A 27,247-nucleotide genomic window follows, 5' to 3' on the forward strand; every position below is an offset into this window, starting at 1 on the left:
AACTCTCTCACTAGGCTAAAACATATTCGAGCTAAAGGTCTGGTTTTCGTGAGAACGAGTGATGTCTCCTGAAAGAGTGAAACTCGTGTGGCATGAGATTTCATCCTCTTTAAGTCTAATTTGAGTGTTCTTCAAAAAGGAGGACACAATGTAGTGGGCTTAAATAAAATTGCCCTTTTTTCTTTCCATAAAAATTATGAACAATGCATTGTAAACACTTCTAACAACACACTGTATAGTCCTGTACATGTTTTCCTTGCACAATTTTTTTGAACGATATTCCATGACGAAATGTTAGCCTGAATTGTCTTATGGTGGTCTTTTCCTTTCAATCTAAGTAAATTATTCATAATTTTATTCATCCCCACACAGATAATGAAAACATCTAAATCCCAACCCTTTTATTCCTAAATAAATGTTACAAACAATGTAAATACAAGTCTAATTGCCAATTTTTAGTTCTTAATTATTACAAACAATGTGCGCTACATGTACTACATTGAGAAAATAATTAGTTCTCTATTCTCCCTCTCACAATAAAAACAATGTAGAGTGTGCATCTGGTCCCCAGTTTTCCGTCACATAAATGTTACGAACAATATAACGTGTACAAATCAAATCCTTGGGCTTGACCTTCCTTTCCAGAAGGGCCTGCAGCAGTAATTGGTGGAGGCGGTGGCGTGGGATAGTTTGGTGTTGTCTGTGTCTCCTGTGCCTTGCACTGCTTGCCATCTGGGACACCCTGGGCTATCTATTGACATCATCTTATAATAACCGGTAGGTTTATAATATTTTAATACTTGTCTCCAGTTCCTAACCCTTACTTACTTTATATTTAGTTAATAAACTCCCATTTTACTTTATATTTAGTTATAAACTAACTGCCAAATATATAGGAGCCTGCCTGATGAATGGATAAATTAAAGGCCCATAACAGTCACCAGAATTAAACGACTTTAGATGATGAAAATAACACGTGAAGCGGTTAGTAATCTTCATTTTAAATTCATACTGAGATCTGGTAATTTTTTGGCTAATGAGTCATTATGTGCTATATAAGTACCTTCACCCCATTCAACATCACCCCGAAAAATCATAAATGCCCACAAGAACAAAAATCATGAAAATGTCATTAACTTTTCCCCCTTTTTGTAGGAAACGTCACTGCCCACCTCCTCCAGTTGAAGTAGATGGATGTGCCTCATGGAGACCTCTACAACTGTCTCACCCAACATGTAATTGCACAAGAAAGCTTCTGGTGTTGCATGATACGTGAGTAGGCCTATTTCTGTTTTTGCATCTTTCCTCCACCATTGCTTCATTGTTTGTTAGTAGTCAACACAAAAAAAATGTATATTATGAAAGTAAAACTTTGTATCGGCCTGTTTCTTAATCTTAATTTCCATATAACATGAGAAGTTTAAAGTATGTGCAACTGCTTATTTGCAGAACAGAATCCCATCCATTTCCATATATAATATACTGTAAAAATTTTATCTTGTTTGTTAGTCTGTTCTATTTCTTTTATACAAAATTCTGTTCCGCATATTACCTCTGGAACAAGTGGTTCTAGATAAATAAAACAGCTGTCACAGCCACAATCATCCTTTAGCAGTTGAACCCTGAATGACCACCCTAACCAGAAAACGAAAAATCTTGACCTAATCCATTGCCACAGAAAACTTCTCAATTACATGGCCCTTCCCACCAATCTACTATTCTCTGGTCTTTCTATGAGACTGGAATATCTCAAAAGACACTGATCTATTTATTCCTGCATCTAAATGTCTCTCCCTTTACAATAACATGACCTGAGCAAATATTTCAGCTAAGCTCAACAGCTCATGCCTTTCTTTCTCTCTTCATTAACATTTAACATCACTACTCAATTTCCATAAAAGAGAGGTGGCTCCACAATCCCTCATACATTGCAGCGTTTGTTCCTAAACATAACTCTCATCATTTGTATTTTCAATTTCAAAGTTTCACGGGTGAAGAAATACACTTAAAAATATAGGCATGGCTCTTGAAGTTGAAAATTAAGTACAGCACAGGAAAATAATCTAATAATTGACTACTATTCCATACTCACGTAGCATTTACCTCGGCAAGATGAGATGGCACCTATGTCCCCCTACAACAGTGGGGGAAATTAGTCATCTTGGTAGACCCGATTAAACGTTTCATTTACAATTCTCCTCTAGACAGATACCTTGAAAGAAATGGAAGAATATCGTTATTGTTTTTGTTATTGAAATAATTATCATCATTACTATTTTTACTACGTACTACTATTATTACTAGTAATGCAATTAACCTAACAAAAATGACTACAGTGCTAAAGTAAATTTACTGCTGAATTGGACTTTAAAAGGGATTTTGACGAAGGAAAAATCTATTTCTGGGGAGAGACCTGTGGTGCCCGGTGAAAAGGGTCCTTCTTATACACTTTTCTGATATACATCTTTATATCAGAAAAGTGTATAAGAAGGACCCTTTTCACCGGCCGTCACAGGTCGACCCAGAAATACAGTATATCAAGCACAAAGTTATCATCATAGCAGCATGTTGCTATCCTTAGTAACATCAAAATAATGTAGTACAAGAGATTTCCATTATGTCTATCAAAAGCAGCAACATAATTTTTATTAGCAGTTATATTACTACCCTTATCAACATATCCATCATCATTCTACAGCTGCACAGATTTTGTAGCTACAGACGCGAACTCTTACCTGGCCTACACAAAGGAATACTTTGGACATTCTCACTGCTCTGACCAAGCCACCCTCAAAGGACCTCGTCAACATGTAGTGTCACTGTCCATTGAACATGTGACCCTGCCTGAATTGGCAGCGCTGAATCGTACTGTTCAGGAGGTTAATGTAAGAGAGAGGAAATCTAATACAGTACTGTATAGTATAGTGATGTGTTTTATTTTAAAAGACATTGAACTAAGAGCAAAATGATTTCAAGTTTTAATAGTGAGCTAATAATTGTGTGATTATATGTTTTGTAAAAATTATTTATAAAAAAAAAAAAAACAGAAATAGTAATATAAGTATTTGTTTGTTAAAAACAAGTTTACTTGAATAACAATAATTACCTTACTAAGTTTAAGATTTCTGATTTTACAGAGCGCCTATAAAGGGTGGCAAGTTAGGATCTACACTCCGTCTGCAAACCACAGCCATCCTGACCTTTGCTCTCTGGTCTGTAGCAATCCAAACCTTGACCTTTGTGATGTCAGGGGTATGTCCAAACCAGTGGATGCAAATGTTCGCCAAGGTGCAGTTAGGATCTCACTTTTAGATGTTCATAGGTCTTATAATTCAATTTCCTTACCTGAAAGTAAAAGATGAATATACAGTAAAAGGGGCAGGGAAATAAGGTAGGACTGGAAAAATATAAATAGAAGTGCACAGCTTTTGTAAGGTCGGGTTGTTTTGCATTATGACTTTCTTTTATACAACTAATATATTTTATACTTCTCTCATTGCTTAACACAGTATTTCATACAGCAAACGTTCTTTGAAAGAGTAGGTTTTACCCGTATCTCCTTCCCAGTGTTTCAATGGGCTTTGTTATTAAGATGTTCCTGATTTATACACTATTTCTCTCGGGATATTCGCTCCGGAGGTCAAAACTCCATTGATATACCCCTCTAAGGTAAAATTTCTCTGGTTTATCACTCTCAGAAATATTCCTAGTAAAAGTTGCCAATGAGGAACTTCCATCAGGACGATATGGCTTGAGCCAAAATGTATATATTATATTCTATATATATATATATATATATATATATATATATATATATATATATATATATATATATATATATATATATATATATATATATGTATACTATATATATATATATATATATATATATATATATATATATATATATATATATATATATATATATATAATATATATATATATATATATATATATATATATATATATATATATATATATATATATATAATACTTAATAATATAGCATGTATGCACACCATCATGAAATGTACAATACCCACTCTAGCAAATATATTTTACACAAACTTTCACAGAACCAGAACGAAATACATGGATAAGATAAATTTGCATTTGCTTACTCTATCCTCTTCAATATAAAATTAAATGGAAAAACTACCAAAGTGTCACAGAGAAAAGGAAGATCTTTTATTACATAAATGTTTAATTGATATAAATTAAGATGATTAATCCTTTATCATTATTATATTAGTTAATTCCTCTTGTAAAAGCATTCTACTTTCATTTCTTTATTACTCTATAAGCTTGATCTATATGATTTAAAAATGCAATGCATCCATACTGATTTTCTTCAACAAGTACGAAATACAGTATTCCTTGGGTAATTTGGTCTATGCTTAAACTTTAAACAAATTCTAAACTGATTGCTAGTAGAAATCTATAATGAATATTGTGATTTCTTGATTCAAGCTTTGAGACCCATCAACCACTCCTATATTACCATCACTTCCATGATTTGAGTACACAGTAATAATATTATTAATCTTTCAAACAGGAAGAACTGGATGGCGATGGGCAGTATTGGGTGACCCTCTGGTCTCTGTATGGTTGGTGCGTTACCAAGACCAGGTTGTACTTGAGCGGGAAGCTCATGCCGTTACACAATTCATAAATTCTGACAAGGTTTGTAGATCTAACTTACAACTAAATTATGATTCTGTGCCCTAATTAGCTTAATTAATTCTTAATTCTTGCTATGGTGATCTTTTGTAAATAAAAAAGGGAATTGAACCGAGGCCTTCTCAAATAAAATCCTGGTCAGGGTGGGGGAGTGAGAATGGTCTGACATGACACGAGTAGTTCTTGCCTAGTGTTTCTATATGCTTTAAGTGAAAGAGTTACACTCTAACTAGTTTTCTGCTGTTATTACCAGAAATTTCCAGTTTTTGGTTATCAAATATTTCACTTTTTTTGGACCCATAATCAGTCTTCATGATATTGTTAATTAGAGCTGTGGATAGTGTATAGACTTAGAACAAATTAACTGATGATGAAGCACTATTTCCATTGTTCATATAAAGATGGTCATATTTCTGGGGGAAGAAAAAAAATTAGTGATAAGAACAGTAACTAATGTCCATATAAACAACTACTGCTCAACACAAAACAATATCGTCTCTGATAATAAGCTTATGATAGCGACAGTAGAAAAAAAAAATGGTGTCAAATGCTTCATGTAAAGAATAATACACAGAACAATCGAGTGATTTGTGTAAAGAATATTGTGTTAGTTAATTTAAAATTGCTAGAAATTTTTACTTTTTTCGGTAGTTTTAAAAATAAAATCATGTTAATAATGATCCTGTTTACAGCATCAGCTATACCCAAACTAAACCACTGTGAGTGTACTGTAACTTCTTAAGAAAGAGACGATAGCCCCAAGCTGAAAAGAGGCAGAAGAACAATTTTGTGTTAACACTGATTTTTAAAATTAACTTAAGAGGAGGAAACGATTATGTATTAACAAGGATGATTTTTAAGATCGACTTCATGAGGATAACCTGAAAAAAAAATGTAGCAGCACCCTAATTCAAAGAGTGTGTGTCTTTTACTTTTAGGTATGTAGCCTGGAATTAGGCTACCAAAGGAAAGTTTCATTCCATTCCTTTTTATTTATTAATTTTAATGTTTATTTATTTTTGTCTTAATCCAATATTTATGTGTGATTTCCCTTTGGTTTTAATCTTATGACACCTTTTCTACTGTTCTGGAGACCTTTTGATATGGTTTTTTGACTTTTTCCAAACTCACTCCTTGTCCGTCTCCAACCCCCACCAAGTGTCCTCCTTTGAGATGACCTTGATTGAATTATATATAAGAGCTTTATATTGTAAACTTGGCATTGTAGCATCGATTACTTAGGCATTACACCACTTTATAATTTTTATTCTTAAAAATTTGAAAATATTGTGGTACAATATATATCTTGTTCTTTAAGTGTTGGCACCTTATGAAAGACCATGCCAGTCATGCAAATGCAGCCTTAGGATCAGGCCTGATCGGAGGAAAGACATCATGGGGATTGAAACGACTGAGTCGTATTCGTCGCAAGCTAACGTCCGAAATCCACACTATCAGTGATGAAGAGACACTCCTAGAAGTAAGTTTAAATTTATTCAATAGCACTGTACTAATGATAAGTATTTTACACTTTGAGCAAGACAACACAAATGCAAAAACAATAAGTTTTAAAAGTCTATTTAAAATGTTCAATGAATATTATTACTAGACATATTAATTTTTATGAAACTCTTATAACATTCATATTGCTTCCACTGTACTTGCTGTCAGTGCCTATCCAAAAATACAAAATTTCCATTCTCGCCCACTGCAAAAATGCATAGCTGGCAGTTGATGGCAACTAAGTCAGTGAAAAGATCATTTATCTCTTGCTTTTCAGTTCATCTCATCGCAGTGATCTAATAAGATATCAAATTTTACCACTGTAATTCATTTTGAACTTATAAATCACAATGCGGTTAAAATTTTTTCTGGCTTGGTAATGTAAACCTATGGTAATCGCATAAGTTTGTGTGAATAGAGGAGTGTTGTACACTCACATTATCTCTTATTTTGAAGTTGTCAGCTATTAGTTGACTGCTGTTAGATTAGAAATTATTAAAGGGATTTTGACAAAGGAAAAATCTATTTCTGGGGAGATACCTGTGACGCCCGGTGAAAAGAGTCCTTCTTTACTCTTTTCTGATATAAATACTTCCAAATATACCAGAGAAATTTAAAGTATGGAATGTAGAGGTTACTACCCTCGCGCGAACACCCAGTGGGCGTCGTGTATAAAGCAGGGGCGTGTGAAAACCACTATTCACAGGCTGTCTTCCATTTAGATAATTCCTTCATCAAAGGGAAGGGGCATAACAGAGGCCCTATCTACCTTTCCTGCGCCACCTTACCGACGCCCAATGCTAGCGCCCTCTGAACTACATCCTTCTGCAAAAACTATGGCTTGGAAAGGAAAGGGTGGGACAACGTAAGGGAAGGGTTTCACCGGGCGTCACAGGTATCTCCCCAGAAATAGATTTTTCCTTTGTCAAAATCCCTTTTCTGGGTCGACCTGTGACGGCCGGTGAAAAAGGAATTATCTAAATGGAAGACAGTCTGTGAATAGTGGTTTTCACACACCCCTGCTTTATACACGATGCCCACTGGGTGTTCGCGAGAGGGTAGTAACCTCTGCATTCCATACTTTAAATTTCTCTGGTATATTTGGAAGTATTTATATCAGAAAAGTGTAAAGAAGGACTCTTTTCACCGGGCGTCACAGGACGACCCAGAAAAGTAATTTATTTAAAATGTTTAGTAATATCTTTTTTGTATAGAATTAATGGTAAATCCAGAGAAGACTGAGAACACTAGGCTAACCTCTTCAGGTTTGCATAGTGGCACTGTTTTCTTCTTGTGTGCCTGTGGGGTGTCGGCAAAGATACAGTCTTTCGAGGCCATATTTCTCGCAAACTTGTTGACTACTGCGTCTCAGCGCTGTAGTACTCAGTTGCTTCACTGGTATATAGACACAATGGTGTACTCTCGAGTACCGCAAAATATGAGTGTACCAGGCCAATGGTCAATCCATGAGGATGCTTGCAAAAGTGACATTACTGCTGCCTCCTTGTTCATCACCCCCCAAAGCCAAGAAAATTGATGGCTGTTGTGCAAGCCTTACTTACAGCCTCAGAATTAAGGTTGCTACCTCGGGGCTAAAGTAAGAGGGGAAGGATAGTCTCCCTCTGTCATGTAGAACTTCCTTTGCCGGAGGAATCAAGAGGACTGACCCTTTCACAGGGAGTCTTTGGTATCCGAGACTTGCATTTCCAATTTTTTAATACTGTTGTGTTTTCTGTCTGTCTTGACCAAGGCAGCTCAAAGTGTGTGTTTCAACCTGTGTTGTTTCCTAAAGAAGGAATCAAGAGGTCTGCCTTCCCAAGAAGGGGACTTTCAGATAGTCACCCAAGTTATTCAGTTTCTTGACGAGTACCAACACCGACAGGTTCAGTAGAGGTGGACTCCAAGGGCCTCACTTCGGCAGGACCTGACTAGTCGATGGGATGGAAAGGCTCAACAGAAGCTTCTACTTGAAAGAGACCGGAACCATTGATAGCCTCTATGAAAAAGAGCCTGATGGGATGACGGCATCTTTCGGATCGAGGGGAAGTGGAGCACTACTCCAAAAATACGGTAGTACTTATGTTTCGGAAGAGAATTTGGTACCGGCTGTGAAGACTTACCTCACCTCAGTGAGGCTTCCTCCCCAGAAACTTTTCTTCAACCTTTTCCAGAATCTCCGAGGCTAAGGTGGACCAAGGAAGTTCTAGTCGAGTTCTGGCATTAGAAAGGGCGCAGCACCAAAAATCTATGGAAACCATTCTGCCCTTGGGAGGAGAAAGCAATGATTTTTCTAGACCATTCACGGTGTGAATATTCCTCAGCTCCTTCAAGAATGTAGATTCTGACTCCCTTTCTTCTGTCGATGGAGTCTTAGGGTCAGCAGGTTGCTGGAGAAGTCCCTCAGAGTCTGAGTTGAGTGCCACTTCCTCAACTGCATCCACTTCTTAAGAAGGAAAAGGATCCTCACCTATGACTAGGCGTGACGCGGACCGATAAGATGACTCTTCGCTTCTCTAATCGTTGAAGCAACCATGACGATCTGGAGTTGATGCCTCTTGGGATCTCCTGGAAGTGTCATCTTCTTCAAAGAATCATGACCCTTCTCATCATTGCGAAGAGGTCAAGAAATGTGTGAGAGTCTCAGGCTTTTGAAGAAGTGGATCCCTAGCACTTGTAAAGCTTGCCACTGTTGCCGGAGGATTGGATCCATCAAATTCTATGAGTGACCAGTGATGCCGTTTTTTTTTTTTCTTTTTTCCCTCAAAACGTGCTAAGATAGTGATATCTGGCATATCTCTGTGGTCACACTGACTTTGACTACATTTCTTTGTAAAAAAAAAAAAAAAAAATTGTCACTTCTCTAAATTTTGGTATTTAAGCTTTCATAAAGAGAAACCAAAATTACCATAAATAAAACAAATACTGTATAGATTATGGTTTTTTTTATTTAATCCTTGAATAATAACTTTAAATATATATCAAAATTTCAAATCAAATCATGTGCTAAGATTCAACTCTGAAGGAAATAATGTTGCTTGAAAATATAACGAAGCGCTTGCGGAAATTCTGGAAGGCTACAATGGCAACACATCCATACTGAGTGTGGTCAAGGTGGCAACACTGGTGACAACCTGCAGTTGTCTGACAAAGTAATGCTTCCAGGAGAGAGAGAGCCTCTGTGAGTACAAGTTTTTGTCAACCCTCTTGGAGGCATTAGATGAACTTTACTTTTAATCCTACGTACTGATGTTTACCTTGGAAACTTCAGGATACAAAAAGGGGAAGAGAGGAGGACCGTGCTTCGAATGGACTCATGGACTTGCCCTAGCTTCTACAGAGGTGGCGCGTCTCTGGAGAAGAGAAGCTACTGTGTATCATTTGCTTTGGCAGATCCAAAGAACGATCAGGGAGTTGCGAGGATACATCGGGTACAGAGGGTAGTTGCTCCTTCCTGGTGGAGGAGACTTGTGCAGTCTTTTTTTGGGAAGAAGGATTCAAATAAGTCTTACCTTTCTCGATGCTATCCTCTCTTGCAGGTGACAGAGACGGGCCTGGAGCACTTTGAAGAGAAGCGGTTGGACTCTTGATGGTTGTTAGTCCTTCCTTCTAGAATGTGCAAGAGAAAAGCACTTCTCACAATTGGAGTGAGGGGTGAAAGCATCATTCTCAAGGGAGGAATGATCAGAGTATCCTGAGTATCTGAGCGAAAACCGCACTGAAGAAGGGCATTGCCAACAAGGTGAGAGCTTGGCAGAACATGAGGAGAATACCCAACTGGAGCACAAAGACGAGTACCAACTTAAATGCGAGGGCGATTGCTGACTGGGATGCTAGGGCAAGTGACTGGAAGGGAAGGGAGCTGCATGTCTAAAGCACAAGGGCGAGCAGTCCTTGGAGCACAAAGATGGAGAAATTCTGCTAGAGCAAGAGGGCAATTACCTTACTGGAGCAAGAAGCATGACTGGATCTGGATCTTGAGGTGGAGCACTTGGGGCTATGACCAGAAGACTTCCTTGAAAATTATCGCTTCCATTGTGAGATCTATAGAGCACCCATTCGAAGCTCGCGAGGAGTAACAATACTGATGGCAAGCAAGAAGGGATGGAGCGATGGAACTGACAAGCTTAGCGCAAAAAGAAGCACAATCAGCAGGCAACGGCCAAGATCCCTTATGATGAGAACGCTCTTTGCAAGAGTGATCGCGAGAAGGGCGATGGGTTGCTGGCCTTGATGAAGCCTTCTAGGAAAATGGAGATTTAGGTGGAAGAAGCTCCTCTACTAGGGCATCGCCTGATGAGGGTGAAACGAAAATGTAACAGACTGCTTCAGTAAAGACATTCCTGGGGCGATATCCTGCACAGGGCGGGCTGAAGGTTGTCCTCCAAAGGTTATCTCTGGATGTCAAGAATGGCAACAGCAATCGTAATGCATCCACCTACTGCAAAAAAAAAAAAGATTTGGCCTGAGGAGGAGGAGAAACAAACTCCCATAGCTTCTGGACTTAACCAGGAGTTTTAGTGCTGAGAGAAAAAAAAGCAGGCCTGGCCCTCTTCGGCTTCCAAGGATAGTCCCGAAGGCAAAGAGTCCCACTTTGGCTTCTTCTTCTTCCTACCAAACTTTACCCACAGGGAGGATGGCCACTACCTACACTCATCCCATGGCGAGGCCTCAGAACAAACATGACCTCTGTAGAACTGGCAAACCAAATGTGGGTAGACATCAATGCCACTCATAAAGGTACCTCAGGTCTTCGACAGTATCCCAGGGCATATCAACATAACAGGCATGATATAAGAAACACTCGCACACAAACACTGAAAAAGTAAAATCATGGAAATTTCTGACCAAAATTGCAAGAGAGAGAGAGAGAGAGAGAGAGAGAGAGAGAGAGAGAGAGAGAGAGAGAGAGAGAGAGAGAGAGAGAGAGAGAGAGAGAGAGAGAAAATGTCTGCAATCTACGATGGCTGAAATTAAAGTGAGTTGGCTGTGGACCTCATTAAAAGTTTTAACTGCCACTTTTCAGCTTTGCTGTTACCTTTCTCCTATAATAAAGAATGATGGTTTGTATATGTGTAGGAACAAATAATTATGAAGACATTTTGGATTATATAAAAAGATATTTGAGTGTTTCCCCTATGATTTTGTGTCTTATTTGACTTTTAAAGAGCTTAAACTCTAAACAGGAAACAGAATAATTGGGTGAAGGAACTTTGCAAAATAAATTTTCATATCTGTGAAGTGAGTGGGAAAGAAATGGAATGAAGGTTTGGGGGTTTGTCTTGTCATTTAATTAATTTGCTTTATATCAAATTGTTAATTCTAAAAATTTACAATTAATGTTGCTACCTCTTAGATGTGTTTAATTCAGAAATTTCAGCAGCTATAATGGCTTCCTACAGTACCATTAAACCAATTGTTTACAGCAATGTGTGACAAATATGATATTTTAATTATAAAATAAATTTTTGAATATACTTACCCGGTGAATATATAGCTGCAACTCTGTTGCTCGACAGACAAACTCTACGGAAAAAACTCGCCAGTGATCGCTACACAGGTTGCGGGTGTGCCCAACAGCGCCATCTGTCGACCAGATACCCAGCTCTTATGTAAACAAAGACTCAATTTTCTCCTCGTCCCACTGCGTCTCTATTGGGGAGGAAGGGAGGGTCATTTAATTTATATATTCACCGGGTAAGTATATTCAAAAATTTATTTTATAATTAAAATGTTATTTTTATTAATAAAATAAATTTTTGAATATACTTACCCGGTGATCATATAAGCTGCAACTCTGTTGCTCGACATTAAAACCTACGGTCAAAATACGCCAGCGATCGCTATGCAGGTGGGGGTGTACATCAACAGCGCCATCTGTCGAGCAGGTACTTAGTACTCCAAGTAAACAAAGAACTAATTTTCTCCTCGGTCCACTGGGTCTCTATTGGGGAGGAAGGAAGGGTCCTTTAATATATGATCACCGGGTAAGTATATTCAAAAATTTATTTTATTAATAAAAATAACATTTTTCAATATTAAACTTAGCCGGTGATCATATAAGCTGATTCACACCCAGGGGGGTGGGTAGAGACCAGCATTACATGTTTACATTATTATGAGCTAAGTATTTTGTATTTCATTTTAGCAGTTATTCAAAATAACAAACATAAAATAAATAAGTACCTGGTAAGGAAGTCGACTTGAACAATTACTCTGCCTTTTTAAGTACGTCTTCCTTACTGAGCCTCGCGATCCTCTTAGGATGCTGAGCGACCCCTAGGATCTGAAGTATCAAGGGTTGCAACCCATACAACAGGACCTCATCAAAACCTCTAATCTAGGCGCTTCTCAAGAAATGACTTTGACCACCCGCCAAATCAAGTAGGATGCGAAAGGCTTCTTAGCCTTCCGAACAACCCAAAAACAATAATAAAACATTTCAAGAGAAAGATTAAAAAGGTTATGGAATTAGGGAATTGTAGTGGTTGAGCCCTCACCCACTACTGCACTCGTTGCTACGAATGGTCCCAGAGTGTAGCAGTTCTCGTAAAGAGACTGGACATTCTTAAGATAAAAAGACGCGAACACTGATTTGCTTTTCCAATAGGTTGCGTCGATTATACTTTGCAGAGATCTATTTTGTTTAAAGGCCACGGAAGTTGCGACAGCTCTAACTTCGTGTGTCCTTACCTTCAGCAAAGCTTGGTCTTCCTCATTCAGATGGGAATGAGCTTCTCGTATTAACAGTCTGATAAAATAGGATAAAGCATTCTTTGACATAGGCAAAGATGGATTCTTAACTGAACACCATAAAGCTTCAGACGGGCCTCGTAAAGGTTTTTAAATAGAACTTAAGAGCTCTTACAGGACATAAGACTCTTTCTAGTTCATTTCCAACCATACGATAAGTTTGGAATATCGAACGATATTGGTCAAGGCCGAGAAGGCAGCTCGTGTTTGGCTAGAAAACCAAGTTGTAGAACATGTAGCCGTTTCGGATGAGAATCCGATGTTCTTGCTGAAGGCATGAATCTCACTGACTCTTTTAGCTGTGGCTAAGCATATCAGGAAAAGAGTCTTTAAGGTGAGATCTTTCAGGGAGGCTGATTGTAGCGGTTTGAACCTGTCTGACATAAGGAATCTTAGTACCACGTCTAAATTCCAACCAGGTGTAACCAAACGACGCTCCTTCGTGGTCTCAAAAGACTTAAGGAGGTCCTGTAGATCTTTATTGTTGGAAAGATCTAAGCCTCTGTGACGGAAGACTGATGCCAACATGCTTCTGTAACCCTTGATAGTGGGAGCTGAAAGAGATCGTTCTTTCCTCAGATATAAGAGAAAGTCAGCTATTTGAGTTACAGAGGTACTGGTCGAGGATACGGATACTGACTTGCACCAGTTTCGGAAGATTTCCCACTTCGATTGGTAGACTCTAAGGGTGGATGTTCTCCTTGCTCTAGCAATCGCTCTGGCTGCCTCCTTCGAAAAGCCTCTAGCTCTCGAGAGTCTTTCGATAGTCTGAAGGCAGTCAGACGAAGAGCGTGGAGGCCTTGGTGTACCTTCTTTACGCGTGGCTGACGTAGAAGGTCCACCCTTAGGGGAAGTGTTCTGGGAACGTCTACTGGCCATCGAAGTACCTCGGTGAGCCATTCTCTCGCGGGCCAGAGGGAAGCAACTAGCGTCAACCTTGTCCCTTCGTGAGAGGCGAACTTCTGCAGTACCTTGTTGACAATCTTGAACGGAGGGAATGCATATAGATCTAGATGTGACCAATCTAGTAGAAAGGCATCTATATGAACTGCTGCTGGGTCCGGGATTGGTGAGCAAAATATTGGGAGCCTCTTGGTCATCGAGGTTGCGAAGAGATCTATGGTTGGCTGGCCCCAGGTGGCCCAAAGTCTCTTGCATACATCCTTGTGGAGGGTCCATTCTGTTGGAATTATTTGTCCCTTCCGACTGAGACAATCTGCCATGACATTCAAGTTGCCTTGGATGAACCTCGTTACTAGTGATATGTCTAGACCTTTTGACCAGGTGAGGAGGTCCCTTGCGATCTCGTACAATGTCAGAGAGTAGGTCCCTCCTTGCTTGGAGATGTACGCCAAAGCCGTGGTGTTGTCCGAGTTCACCTCCACCACTTTGCCTTGAAGGAGAGACCTGAAGCTTTTCCAGGTCAGACGTACTGCCTGTAGCTCCTTGCAGTTGAAATGCATTGTCCTTTGACTCGAGTTCCATAATCCCGAGCATTCCCTACCGTCTAATGTCGCACCCCAGCCTACGTCCGATGCGTCCGAGAAGAGAACGTGGTTGGGAGTCTGAACAGTCAGGGGAAGACCCTCTCTAAGGTTGATATAGTCCTTTCACCAAGTCAGACAAGACTTTATCTTTCCGGAAACCGGGATCGAGACCGCTTCTAGCGTCTTGTCCTTTTTCCAGTGAAAAGCTAGATGGTATAGAAGAGGACGGAGGTGTAGTCTTCCTAGTGACACAAATTGATCCACGGATGACAGTGTCCCTACCAGACTCATCCACAGCCTGACTGGGCAGCGTTCCTTCTTCAGCATCTTCTGGATGGATAGCAGGGCTGGGGGCTGATCGTCTTGTTCAGCAACGTCCTCATCAGAGGGTTCCTCATCCGAAACTGATGAGGAAACGGCAACGGAGTGGGCAACGTCTGACTCGCTGAATCCGGTCGCACTGGTGGATGCGTGACGGAGCCGGACGCAATATCATGGCACTGCTGCACAGTCTGTGAACTGTCAACAACCATGGGTGCGCGAGGAAGTACAGCGTCAACCCGAAACTGTCTAGACTGTCTGGGTTGTGCAGTCAACACCCTACCGGGTTGCTGAGGTTGACGCACTGCGTCACAACAAGTCACCTCTGCTGGTTGTTGAACATCCTGAACGTCAACAACCACCTCCGAGCGTCGCTTAACGTCAACGTGCGACTGGCAACCCACACTGGGTCGCATCGGTGGAGGAGCTACCTCAACTGGCAGACGCGAGTAGGTTACCTCAGCGTCAAGAGGGCGCACAACCGATCGGTTGGAAGGTTGTTGGCCAGAAGGAGGAACCACCTCAACTGGCAGACGCGAGTAGGTTACCTCAGCGTCAACAGGGCGCACAACCAACCGGTTGGAAGGTTGTTGGCCAGAAGGTTCTTCTCCGCATTTAAGTCCTCTATCAAGGACGCAAGCTTGGACTGCATGTCTTGCAGCAAAGCCCATTTAGGGTCTACGGGAGCAGGTGTGGCAACAGACGGGGTTAGCGACTGAGGCGGAACCATTTACCATCCCTGAAAGCCTTGAGTGTGACATAATAGTACAGCAAAACTTCAAAGGCTCGACAAAAGTTGACCTGTAAACAACTTGGAGCGTCTCCTGGCTAGGCGCCAGGGCGAGTCTACCAGAATTGAGAAGTCTATCTGGGCAGAGGCATGAACTCCCAAGCCGAGAACTTCTCTCGTGTCCTATCAGACTCTCGCTCTATAAGCCAGTTTAAAAGAAGGGAAATCAAAGGCTGTATCCCTAAAACTCCTCCTGGTGCAAAAACCAGTCGCCTAGCCAACGTAACGCTCTCTAAGAGAGCGAGAGAGCACTAGCTTAAAAACAACGGCTTCGAAGTAGCTAGGCCTAGTGTAAGTTCTGACGTTTAGGCGAACGAGGAGCAGCAGTTACAAGATCCGGACGAAGATCCTTAAAAAATCATCATGATTTAATTAAAGTCCATAGGAGGCTAAGCAGCTTAAGGCTCCTCTCCAAATGACAGAGTCCTCAAGGGAATATCAGTGGGAGGGAGAACAGCACTTTCTCATCAACAGGAACCTTGTCCGAAGAAAGCTAGGTTATCTCAGTGAGTCTCTCACTGGTGCATTAGTAGCAGACCAGAAGGCAACGTCATGTAACTGCTTGACAGTCTGTGAACTGTCAACAACTGAACTGTCAACCACAACAGGTGCGTGAGGACATACAGCACTGGTGCATTAATAGCAGACCAGAAGGCAACGTCATGTAACTGCTTGACAGTCTGTGAACTGTCAACAACTGAACTGTCAACCACAACAGGTGCGTGAGGACATACAGTGTTCACTCGAGACTGCTTTGACTGTCTATACTGAGCAGTCAAAACAACTCTAGAATGCGGAGGTTGACGCACCGCGTCAAAACAAAACAACTTAGACTGTTGTTGTACCTCGCGAACGTCAACGGAAGGTTCCGTGCGTTACTGAACGTCAACATGCGGCTGGCAGGGTACACTGGAACGCATGGGTGGCGGGACTCTCTCAGCTGGAGTGCGGCAGAAGGTCGCCTCAGCGTCCACAGGACGCACAACCGTGTTGGTTGTAGGCATGAGGTTGGTGCCGTGTCAACCTTCTCCGCACGAAAGTCCCGCATCAATGACGTTAACTGAGACTGCATGGTCTGCAGCAAAGACCACTTAGGGAGCAGGTGCGGCAACAGACGGTGTGACTGCCTGATGCGATACCGCTTTGCCTCTCTTAGGAGGTGAGCAGTCGTCGGAAGACTGCAGCGAGTCCGAACTGACCCAGTGGCTACAACTGGGCCGTTGGACTTGCGCGGAAGGGACCGACTTGCGCTTAATAAGCTGCGAGACCTTGGTCCATGGTTTCTTACGTGAAACCTCTTCCGCAGACGAGAAATAAATGGGCTCTCTCGTCTTTGTGTGGGTGGGGCGATCTTGGGTAGATACGCCCGAAACCACGGAGGGAAACGTCTGTTCGTTGATCAAGGCCTGACGAACCCATAAGTCATTTGACATTACTTCTCCCCTGGGCTTGGGAGCTTGCAAGAGGTCCCGGACTAGGTGAACGACAGGCACGAACAGACGAACCCTCGGACGCAACACTGTAACACTTTGCGCATATCACTTTATCACTTCGATTTTCTGTTTTGCACTTATTTCACTGAAATCGAAACTTTTACTGATTTCTACCTGAAACACGCAATTCTACCCTTCATTAAAAAGTAGTAATTGCGAAATCAGTCGTATAATGCAGCTCATTAATACTAGCAAAAAACAGAAAACATATATAAAGATAAAAAATTCAGTGGCTGGGAAAGAGACTAAACACTAGTTCAAATAAACTACGTTTACAATCTCTCACCGCACATAGCCTGGGGACAAGAATAAAACCCTAGAAACGTTTTACCTTCTTCCCCGTACAGCGGCTAGGGAGGAGAGTAACACGAGAACAATGTTACCCGCTTGAACGGAACGTTTTCTCTCCTCTCTCTCCCTCCGTCTCTATCTCTCTCTCTCTTTCTCTCTTGATTTCGCACCTAAGAGAAGAGCCCAATTATATATCGTCAAAAAACATGTTATTTGACTAAAGGAAAAAACTGAAAGGTTTTCCAAATAAAAAGTTCCTTTAAATTAGAATTTAAAACATTTAAGCTAAGAAAGAATAAACGAAACGTCAGTATCGATTTACTCTTACTGCAAAGTGAAACCGTGATACACTCTCTCTCTATCGTAACGATAGAGCGCATGTTGAACGTCCTGAACGTCAACAACTGCGTAGTCTAAAAAACTAAACGTTAGTTCATCTTTGAAAACAGTACGAAGACTATCAAAGAAATTCTTTCATAAAACATTAAATTTAAAAAGTTTTAAATTCTTTAAAGGCTAAATACGATATAACGGGCTCAACGTAGATTAACTTCGGTTCCAAGTTAGGACCGCCTACTATCAGGAAAGATCGCATATAAACAAAACATAAAAATTTATTTCTATATGTTTATAATAAATGGAAAGTTAATCGAAGAGGCCTAATAAAGGCGGAGAGATATAAAATATATAGATCTATAACGTGTTAAGCAAAATTACTAAAAACCTAAACACACTTCCGTCTAAGGGAAGGGTCGGCCATTTAAAAGTGAAAGAGAGTCCATACTCTCTGTCACCATAATTAAATCTATCCAAAACGAGTTCAAGTTTTGAGATGAAGATAAAACACCTGCATAGCGAAAGCTCAAAACTAGAATAGTGTACTTCACCAAATAGTTGTGAAAACAAATCCAGTTAGTAACAGCGTATTAGTAGGTCTTGCCGGTAGCCCGACAGAGAGAAAATTGGTTCTTTGTTTACTTGGAGTACTAAGTACCTGCTCGACAGATGGCGCTGTTGATGTACACCCCCACCTGCATAGCGATCGCTGGCGTATTTTGACCGTAGGTTTTTCTGTCGAGCAACAGAGTTGCAGCTTATATGATCACCGGCTAAGTTTAATATTGAAAAATATCATTTTTAAATATTTAACTTAGCCGGTGAATATATAGCTGATTCACACCCAGGATGGTGGGTAGAGACCAGTAATATATGTTTACATTTTATGAGCTAAGAGTTTTTTATTTCATTTTAGAAGTTATCAAAATAACAAAAACAAAATAAATAGGTACCTGGTAAGGAAGTCGACTTGAACAATTACTCTGCCTTTTAAGTACGTCTTCCTTACGGAGCCTCGCGATCCTCTTAGGATGCTGATCGACCCCTAGGAGCTGAAGTATCAAGGGTTGCAACCCATACAACAGGACCTCATCAAACCCCTAATCTAGGCGCTCTCAAGAAATGACTTTGACCACCCGCCAAATCAACCAGGATGCGAAAGGCTTCTTAGCCTTCCAAGCAACCCATAAAAACAACATTAAAAACATTTCAAGAGAAAGATTAAAAGGGTATGGAATTAGGGAATTGTAGTGGTTGAGCCCTCACCCACTACTGCACTCGCTGCTACGAATGGTCCCAGTGTGTAGCAGTCCTCGTAAAGAGACTGGACATCCTTTAGATAAAAAGATGCGAACACTGACTTGTTTCTCCAATAGGTTGCGTCCATTATACTTCACAGAGATCTATTTTGCTTAAAGGCCACGGAAGTTGCAACAGCTCTAACTTCGTGCGTCTTCACCTTAAGCAAAGCTTGGTCTTCCTCACTCAGATGTGAATGAGCTTCTCGTATTAACAGTCTGATAAAGTAGGATAAAGCATTCTTTGACATAGGCAAAGATGGTTTCTTAACTGAACACCATAAAGCTTCAGATTGGCCTCGTAAAGGTTTGGTACGCTTTAAATAGAACTTAAGAGCTCTAACAGGGCATAAGACTCTTTCTAGTTCATTGCCTACGATCTCCGATAAGCTGGGAATATCGAAAGATTTAGGCCAAGGCCGAGAAGGCAGCTCATTTTTGGCTAGAAAACCAAGTTGCAGCGAACAGGTGGCTTTGTCTGACGAAAATCCGATGTTCTTGCTGAAGGCATGAATCTCACTGACTCTTTTAGCTGAGGCTAAGCATACCAGGAAAATAGTCTTTAGAGTGAGATCTTTCAGGGAGGCTGATTGTAACGGCTCAAACCTGTCTGACAAGAGGAATCTTAGCACCACGTCTAAATGCCATCCAGGGGTAGCCAAACGACGCTCCTTGGTGGTCTCAAAAGACTTAAGGAGGTCTTGAAGATCTTTATTGTTGGAAAGATCTAAGCCTCTATGCCGGAAGACCGATGCCAACATGCTTCTGTAGCCCTTGATAGTGGGAGCTGAAAGGGATCATCCTTTTCTCAGGTATAAGAGAAAATCAGCTATTTGAGCTACAGAGGTACTGGTCGAGGATACAGAAACTGACTTGCACCAGTCTCGGAAGACTTCCCACTTCGATTGGTAGACTCTAATGGTAGACGCTCTCCTTGCTCTAGCAATCACACTGGCTGCCTCCTTCGAAAAGCCTCTAACTCTCGAGAGTCTTTCGATAGTCTGAAGGCAGTCAGACGAAGAGCGTGGAGGCTTTGGTGTACCTTCTTTACGTGTGGCTGACGTAGAAGGTCTACCCTTAGAGGAAGACTTCTGGGAACGTCTACTAGCCATCGAAGTACCTCGGTGAACCATTCTCTCGCGGGCCAGAGGGGAGCAACTAACGTCAACCTTGTCCCTTCGTGAGAGGCGAACTTCTGCAGTACCTTGTTGACAATCTTGAACGGTGGGAATGCGTAGAGATCCAGATGTGACCAATCTAGGAGGAAGGCATCTATATGTATTGCTGCTGGGTCCGGGACTGGGGAGCAATAGATTGGAAGCCTCTTGGTCAGCGAGGTTGCAAAGAGATCTATGGTTGGTTGGCCCCAAGTGGCCCAAAGTCTCTTGCACACATCCTTGTGGAGGGTCCATTCTGTTGGAATTACTTGCCCTTTCCGACTGAGACAATCTGATATGACATTCAAGTTGCCTTGGATGAACCTCGTTACTAGGGAGATGTCTTGACCTTTTGACCAGATGAGTAGGTCCCTTGCGATCTCGTACAACGTCAGTGAGTGGGTACCTGCTTGTTTGGAGATGTACGCCAAGGCCGTGGTGTTGTCTGAGTTTACTTCCACCACTTTGCCTCGAAGGAGAGACTTGAAGCTTTTCAAGGCCAGATGAACTGCCAACAGCTCCTTGCAGTTGATATGCATGCTCCTCTGACTCGAGTTCCACAGTCCTGAGCATTCCCGACCGTCTAGAGTCGCGCCCCAGCCCACGTCCGATGCGTCCGAGAAGAGAACGTGGTTGGGAGTCTGAACAGCCAGGGGAAGACCCTCTCTTAGGTTGATATTGTCCTTCCACCAAGTCAGACAAGACTTTAACTTTTCGGAAATCGGGATCGAGACCGCTTCTAGCGTCTTGTCCTTTTCCCAGTGAAAAGCTAGATGGTATTGAAGAGGACGGAGGTGTAGTCTTCCTAGTGACACAAATTGTTCCAGGGATGACAGCGTCCCTACCAGACTCATCCACAGCCTGACTGAGCAGCGTTCCTTCTTCAGCATCTTCTGGATGGATAGCAGGGCTTGATCTATTCTGGGGGCTGATCGTCTTGTTGTTCAGCAACGTCCTCATCAGATAGTTCCTCATCCGAAAACTGATGAGGAAACGGCAACGGAGTGGGCAACGTCTGGCTCGCTGAGTCCGGTCGCACTGGTGCATGCGTGACGGAGCCGGACGCAACATCATGGAACTGCTGCACAGTCTGTGAACTGTCAACAACCATGGGTGCGCGAGGAAGCACAGCGTCCACCCGAGACTGTCTAGACCGTCTGGGTTGTGCAGTCAACACCATACCGGGTTGCTGAGGTTGACGCACTGCGTCAAAACAAGTCACCTCTGCTGGTTGTTGAACGTCCTGAACGTCACCAACCACCTCCGAGCGTCGCTTAACGTCAACATGCGGCTGGCAACCCACACTGGGTCGCCTCGGTGGAGGAACCACCTCAACTGGTAGACGCGAGAAGGTTACCTCAGCGTCAACAGGACGCACAACCGACCGGTTGGAAGGTTGTTGGCCAGAAGGTTCGGCAGCAACCTTCTCCGCATTAAAGTCCTCTATCAAGGACGCAATCTTGGACTGCATGTCTTGCAGCAAAGCCCATTTAGGGTCTACGGGAGCAGGTGCGGCAACAGACGGGGTTAGCGACTGAGGCAGTACCGCTTTCCATCCCTGAAAGCCTTGTTTATGCATGATATAATTGTACAGCAAAACATCAAAGGCTCGAAAAACAGTTGTGAAGTTGACCTGTAAAAAACTTGGAGCGTCTCCTGGCCAGGCGCCAGGGAGAGTCTACGAGATTTGAGAAGTTTATCTGGGCAGAGGCATGAACTCCCAAGCCGAGAACTTCTCTCGTGTCATATCAGACTCTCGCTCTATAAGCCAGTTTAAAAGAAGGGAAAGCAAAGGCTGTATCCCCCAAACTCCTCCTGGTGATAAACCAGTCGCCTAGCAAACGTAAAGCTCTCTAGGAGAGCGAGAGAGCACTAGCTTATAAACAACGGCTTCGAAGTAGCTAGGCCTAGTGTAAGCTCTGACGTTTAGGCGAACGAGGAGCAGCAGTTACAAAAAGATCCGGACAAAGATCCTTAAAAAAAATCATCATGATTTAATTAAAGTCCATAGAGGGATAAGCAGCTTTAGTCTCCTCTCCGTCTGACAGAGTCCTCAAGAGAATATCAGTAGGAGAGGGAACAGCAACTTCCTCATCTACAGGAACCTTGTCCGATAAAAGCTGAGTCTCAAACAAGGGAGAGACCTACCGTGGTGGCAATGTTTTACAAGCAGAGTCCACACGCACTGGTGCATTAGTAGCGGACCAGGACGCAACGTCATGTAACTGCTTGACAGTCTGTGAACTGTCAACAACTGAACTGTCAACCACAACAGGTGCGTGAGGACGCACAGCGTCCACTCGAGACTGCTTTGACTGCCTAGACTGAGCAGTCAAAACAACTCTAGAATGCGGAGGTTGACGCACAGCGTCAAAACAAGTCAACTCCGATTGTTAGCGAACGTCCTGAACGTCAACAGGAGCATCAGCAAGTGGCCTAACGTCCAAATGCGGCTGAAAATCCACACGAGACCGCATCGAGTGTGGTTCTAAACAACCTGACTGACGTGACTTAGCTACGCCAACGTCAACAGGAAGCACAAAGGAACGTTAGGTTGGCTGAAAGCCAGGATATCGATGAGATAAACGGCTAGACTCAACGGACTAATCGGCAGAATAGTCTTCCATAAGGGAGGCAAGCATATTCTGCATGTCTTGCCGTACAACCCATTAAGGATCAACGGAAATGGTTGTGGTAAGAGACGAGGTTAACGTTTGTGACCTCAACACTTTGCCAACAAAAAAGACTCTCGGAGTCTGTGTTACGCTTTTGTTAGGCGGCGAGCAGTTTTCCGATGACTGCATAGGGTCAGAGCTGTCCTAATGGCTGTAACCAGGACGCTGGACCTGTCCTGAAAGGACTGACTTTCGCTGAAGGGCTTCGAAACCTTGTTACAGGTTTCTTATGCGAAAAGCCTTCGGATGACGAGGAGAAAAAACGTCTCTCTCGCCTTATGGTAGGGGAGATCATGGTAAGATACACCCGATACCATAGAGGGAAACGTCTGTTCGTTGATCAAGGCCTCTCGAACCCATAAGTCGTTCGACATTACTTCTCCCCTGCTGGGGAGCTTGCAAGAGGTCCCGGACTAGGTGAACGACAGGCACGAACAGACGAACCCTCGGACGCAACACTGTAACACTTTGCGCAATATCACTTTATCACTTCGATTTTCTGCTTTGCACTTATTTCACTGAAATCGAAACTTTTACTGATTTCTACCCTTATCAAAAGGTAGTAATTGCGAAATCAGTCGTATAATGCAAGCTCATTAATACCAGCAAAAAACAGAAAACATATTTTAAGATAAAAATTTCCGTGGCTGGGGAAGAGACTAAACACTAGTTCCTTCAAAACTACGTTTTCAATCTCTAACCGCACATAGCCTGGGGACGAGAATAAAAACTAAAAACGTTTTATCCTTTCTCCCCGTACCGAGACTAGGGACGAGAGCAACTCGAGAACAACGTTACCCGCTTGAACGGAACGTTTTCTCTCCTCTCTCTCCCTCCGTCTCTAACTCTCTCTCTCTTTATCTTTTGATTTCGCACCTAAGAGAAGAGCCCAATTACATTTCGTCAAAAAAACATGTTATTTGACCAAAGGAAAAAACTGAAAGGTTTTTCAATTAAAAAGTTCCTTTAAAATAGAATTTAAAACATTTAAGCTTAAAAAAAATGAACAAAACGTCAGAATCGATTTACTCTTTCTGCAAAGTGAAACCGTGATACACTCTCTCTCTATCGTAACGATAGAGCGCATGTTGAACGTCCTGAACGTCAACAATTGCGTAGCATAAATAAACTAAACGTTAGTTCATCTTTGAAAAAGGTACGAAGACTATTCAAAGAAATTCTTTCATAAAATATTTCATTTAAAAAGTTTTAAATCCTTAGCTCTTTAAAAGCTATTTACGATATAAAGGGCTCAACGTTGATTAACTTCGGTTTCCAAGTTAGGACCGCCTACTCTCAGGAAAGGTCGCATATAAACAAAACATTAAAAATGTTATTTTTATTAGTAAAATAAATTTTTGAATATACTTACCCGATAATCATGTAGCTGTCAACTCCGTTGCCCGACAGAATTCTATGGAGGGATACGCCAGCTATCACAATACTAGAAGGGGGTGTATTTACCAGCGCCACCTGTGGCCAGGTACTCAAGTACTTCTTGTTGACACCTCCTCAATTATTCCTCGGTCCACTGGTTCTCTATGGGGAGGAAGGGAGGGTCGATTAAATCATGATTATCGGGTAAGTATATTCAAAAATTTATTTTACTAATAAAAATAACATTTTTCAATATTAAACTTACCTGATAATCATGTAGCTGATTCACACCCAGGGGGTGGGTGAAAAACCAGTGTACAAGACTAAAGGATAGCTAAGTATCCCGTATTTCATATAATCAGTTATCCACAATAACAATGAAATAATAAGTACCTGGTAAGGAAGTCGACTTGAACCATTACTCTGCCTTTAATAAGATCGTCTTCCTTACTGAGCGCAGCGTTCCTCTTGGGAGGCTGAATCAACTCAAAGGTGCTAAAGTATACAGGGCTGCAACCCATACTAAAGGACCTCATCACAACCTTTAACCTCGGCGCTTCTCAAGAAAGAATTGACCACCCGCCAAATCAACAAGGATGTGGAAGGCTTCTTAGCCGACCGTACAACCCATAAAAAGTATTCAAGAGAAAGGTTAAAAGGTTATGGGATTATGGGAATGTAGTGGCTGAGCCCTCGCCTACTACTGCATTCGTTGCTACGAATGGTCCCAGGGTGTAGCAGTACTCGTAAAGAGACTGGACATCTTTGAGAAAGAATGATGCGAACACTGACTTGCTTCTCCAATAGGTTGCATCCATAACACTCTGCAGAGAATGGTTCTGTTTGAAGGCCACTGAAGTAGCCACAGCTCCCACTTCATGTGTCCTTACCTTCAGCAAAGCAAGGTCTTCTTCCTTCAGACGAGAATGTTTTTCTCTAATCAGAAGCCTGAATAGTAAGAAACTGAGTTCTTAGAACTTGGAAAAGAAGGTTTCTTGATAGCACACTATAAGGCTTCTGATTGTCCTTGTAAAGGTTAAGACCTTTTTAGATAGTACCTAAGAGCTCTAACTGGGCAAAGTACTCTTTTCAGATCATTCCCCACCAAGTTGGACAGGCTTGGGATCTCGAACGACTTAGGCCAAGGACGTGAAGGAAGCTCGTTTAGCAAAAACCGAGCTGCAAGGAACATGTAGCCGTTTCAGATGTGAAAACAATGATCCTGCTGAAGGCGTGGACCTCACTTACTCTTTTAGCTGTTGTCAAGCACACGAGGAAAAGAGTTTTTAATGTGAGGTCCTAAAAAGAGGCTGATTGGAGAGGTTCAAATCTTGATGACATAAGGAACCTTAGGACCACGTCTAGATTCCAGCCTGGAGTGGACAACCGACGTTCCTTTGAGGTCTCAAAAGACCTAGGGAGGTCCTGTAGATCTTTGTTGGTGGAAAGATCCAAGCCTCTGTGGCGGAAAACCGCTGCCAACATACTTCTGTAACCCTTGATCGTAGGAGCTGAAAGGGATCTTACTTTCCTTAGATATAACAGGAAGTCAGCAATCTGGGTTACAGTGGTACTGGTTGAGGAAACTGCATTGGTCTTGTACCAGCTACGGAAGACTTCCCCTAGAGACTGATAGATTCTGAGAGTGGATGTTCTCCTTGCTTTGGCAATCGCTCTGGCTGCCTCCTTCGAAAAGCCCCTAGCTCTTGAGAGTCTTTCGAAAGTCTGAAGGCAGTCAGACGAAGAGCGTGGAGGATTGGGTGTACCTTCTTTACGTGAGGTAGACTTAGAAGGTTCACTCCTAGAGGAAGAGTCCTGGGAATGTCGACCAGCCATTGCAGTACCTCTAAGAACCATTCTCTCGCGGACCAGAGCGGAGCCAACCAACGTCAGCCGTGTCCCTTAGTGAGAGGAGAACTTCTGAAGTACTCTGTTGACAATCTTGAACGGCGGGAATGCATACAGGTCGAGATGGAACCAATCCAGCAGAAAAGCATCCACGTGAACTGCTGCTGGGTCTGGAATCGGAGAACAATACAACAGGAGTCTCTAGGTTATCGAGGTAGAGAACAGATCTATGGTTGGCTGACCCCACAGGGCCCAAAGTCTGTTGCAAACATTCTTGAGAAGGGTCCACTCTGTGGGGATGACCTGACCCTTCCGTCTGAGGTGATCTGCCATGACATTCATACCGCCCTGAATGAACCTCGTTACCAGTTAGCTTTCGATCTAAAGACCAGATGAGTAGGTCCCTTGCGATCTAGAACAACTTCCACGAAAGAGTCCCTCCCTGCTTGAAGATGTAAGCCAGGGCTGTGGTGTTGTCAGAGTCCACCTCCACCACTTTGTTAAGCTGGAGGGACTTGAAGTTTATCAAGGCCAGAATAACCGCCAACAACTTCTTGCAAATGATGTGAAGTGTCCTTTGCTCCTGATTCCATGTTCCCGAGCATTCTTGTCCGTCCAAAGTCGCACCCCAGCCCGTGTCTGATGCGTCCGAGAGGAGACGGCGGTCGTGTTTCTGAACAGCCAAAGGTAGCCTTCCTTGAGAAGAAAGCTGTTCTTACACCACGCGAGAGAAGACCTCCTCTCTTCGGAAACAGGAACTGAGACCGTCTCTAGCGTCATGTCCTTTATCCAGTGAGCAGCTAGATGATACTGAAGGGAGGGGAGGTGGAGTCTCCCTAACACGATGAACAGGGCCAGCGATGAAAGTGTCCCTGTTAGACTCATCCACTACCTGACTGAGCATCGGTTCCTTCTCAGCATGCTCTGGATGCATTCTAGGGCTTGGAAGATCCTTGGGGCCGACGGAAAAGTCCGAAAAGCTCGACTCTGAAGATCCATACCCAAGGAGACAATGGTCTGGGATGGAACGAGCTGAGACTCCTCAAAATTGACCAGGAGGCCCAGTTCCTTGGTCAGATCCATAGTCCATTTGAAAATCTCCAGACAGCGACGACTTGTGGGAGCTCTTAAAAGCCAGTCGTCTGACGGAGCCGGACACAAGATCATGATACTGCTGCAGAGTCTGTGAACTGTCAATCATGGGCAAGCGAGGAAGTACAGTGACAACCCGAATCTGTCTA

The 27,247-nt window shown here is 42.4% G+C and overlaps 2 protein-coding genes across 2 annotated transcripts in view; both read left to right on the forward strand.

The window, feature by feature from the left end:
• LOC137624491 (GTP-binding protein Di-Ras2) overlaps nt 1-27,247 on the forward strand; it is a 611,765-nt gene that overhangs the window by 179,531 nt on the left and 404,987 nt on the right. The gene's annotated exons all lie outside the window — the stretch shown is intronic.
• The window catches only part of LOC137624484 (uncharacterized), a gene marked incomplete at its 5' end in the record, with an annotated part of 36,315 nt that overhangs the window by 4,022 nt on the left and 5,046 nt on the right, over nt 1-27,247 (forward strand). Inside the window, 6 exons of the mRNA XM_068355268.1 lie at nt 646-777; nt 1,156-1,272; nt 2,699-2,885; nt 3,138-3,288; nt 4,556-4,683; nt 5,999-6,160. Of these exons, the coding sequence (XP_068211369.1) occupies nt 646-777; nt 1,156-1,272; nt 2,699-2,885; nt 3,138-3,288; nt 4,556-4,683; nt 5,999-6,160 (877 nt within the window). The remainder of the gene's footprint in view (nt 1-645; nt 778-1,155; nt 1,273-2,698; nt 2,886-3,137; nt 3,289-4,555; nt 4,684-5,998; nt 6,161-27,247) is intronic.

Source organism: Palaemon carinicauda, chromosome 31 (genome assembly GCF_036898095.1).
Source record: "Palaemon carinicauda isolate YSFRI2023 chromosome 31, ASM3689809v2, whole genome shotgun sequence".
Classification (NCBI taxonomy): domain Eukaryota; kingdom Metazoa; phylum Arthropoda; class Malacostraca; order Decapoda; family Palaemonidae; genus Palaemon; species Palaemon carinicauda.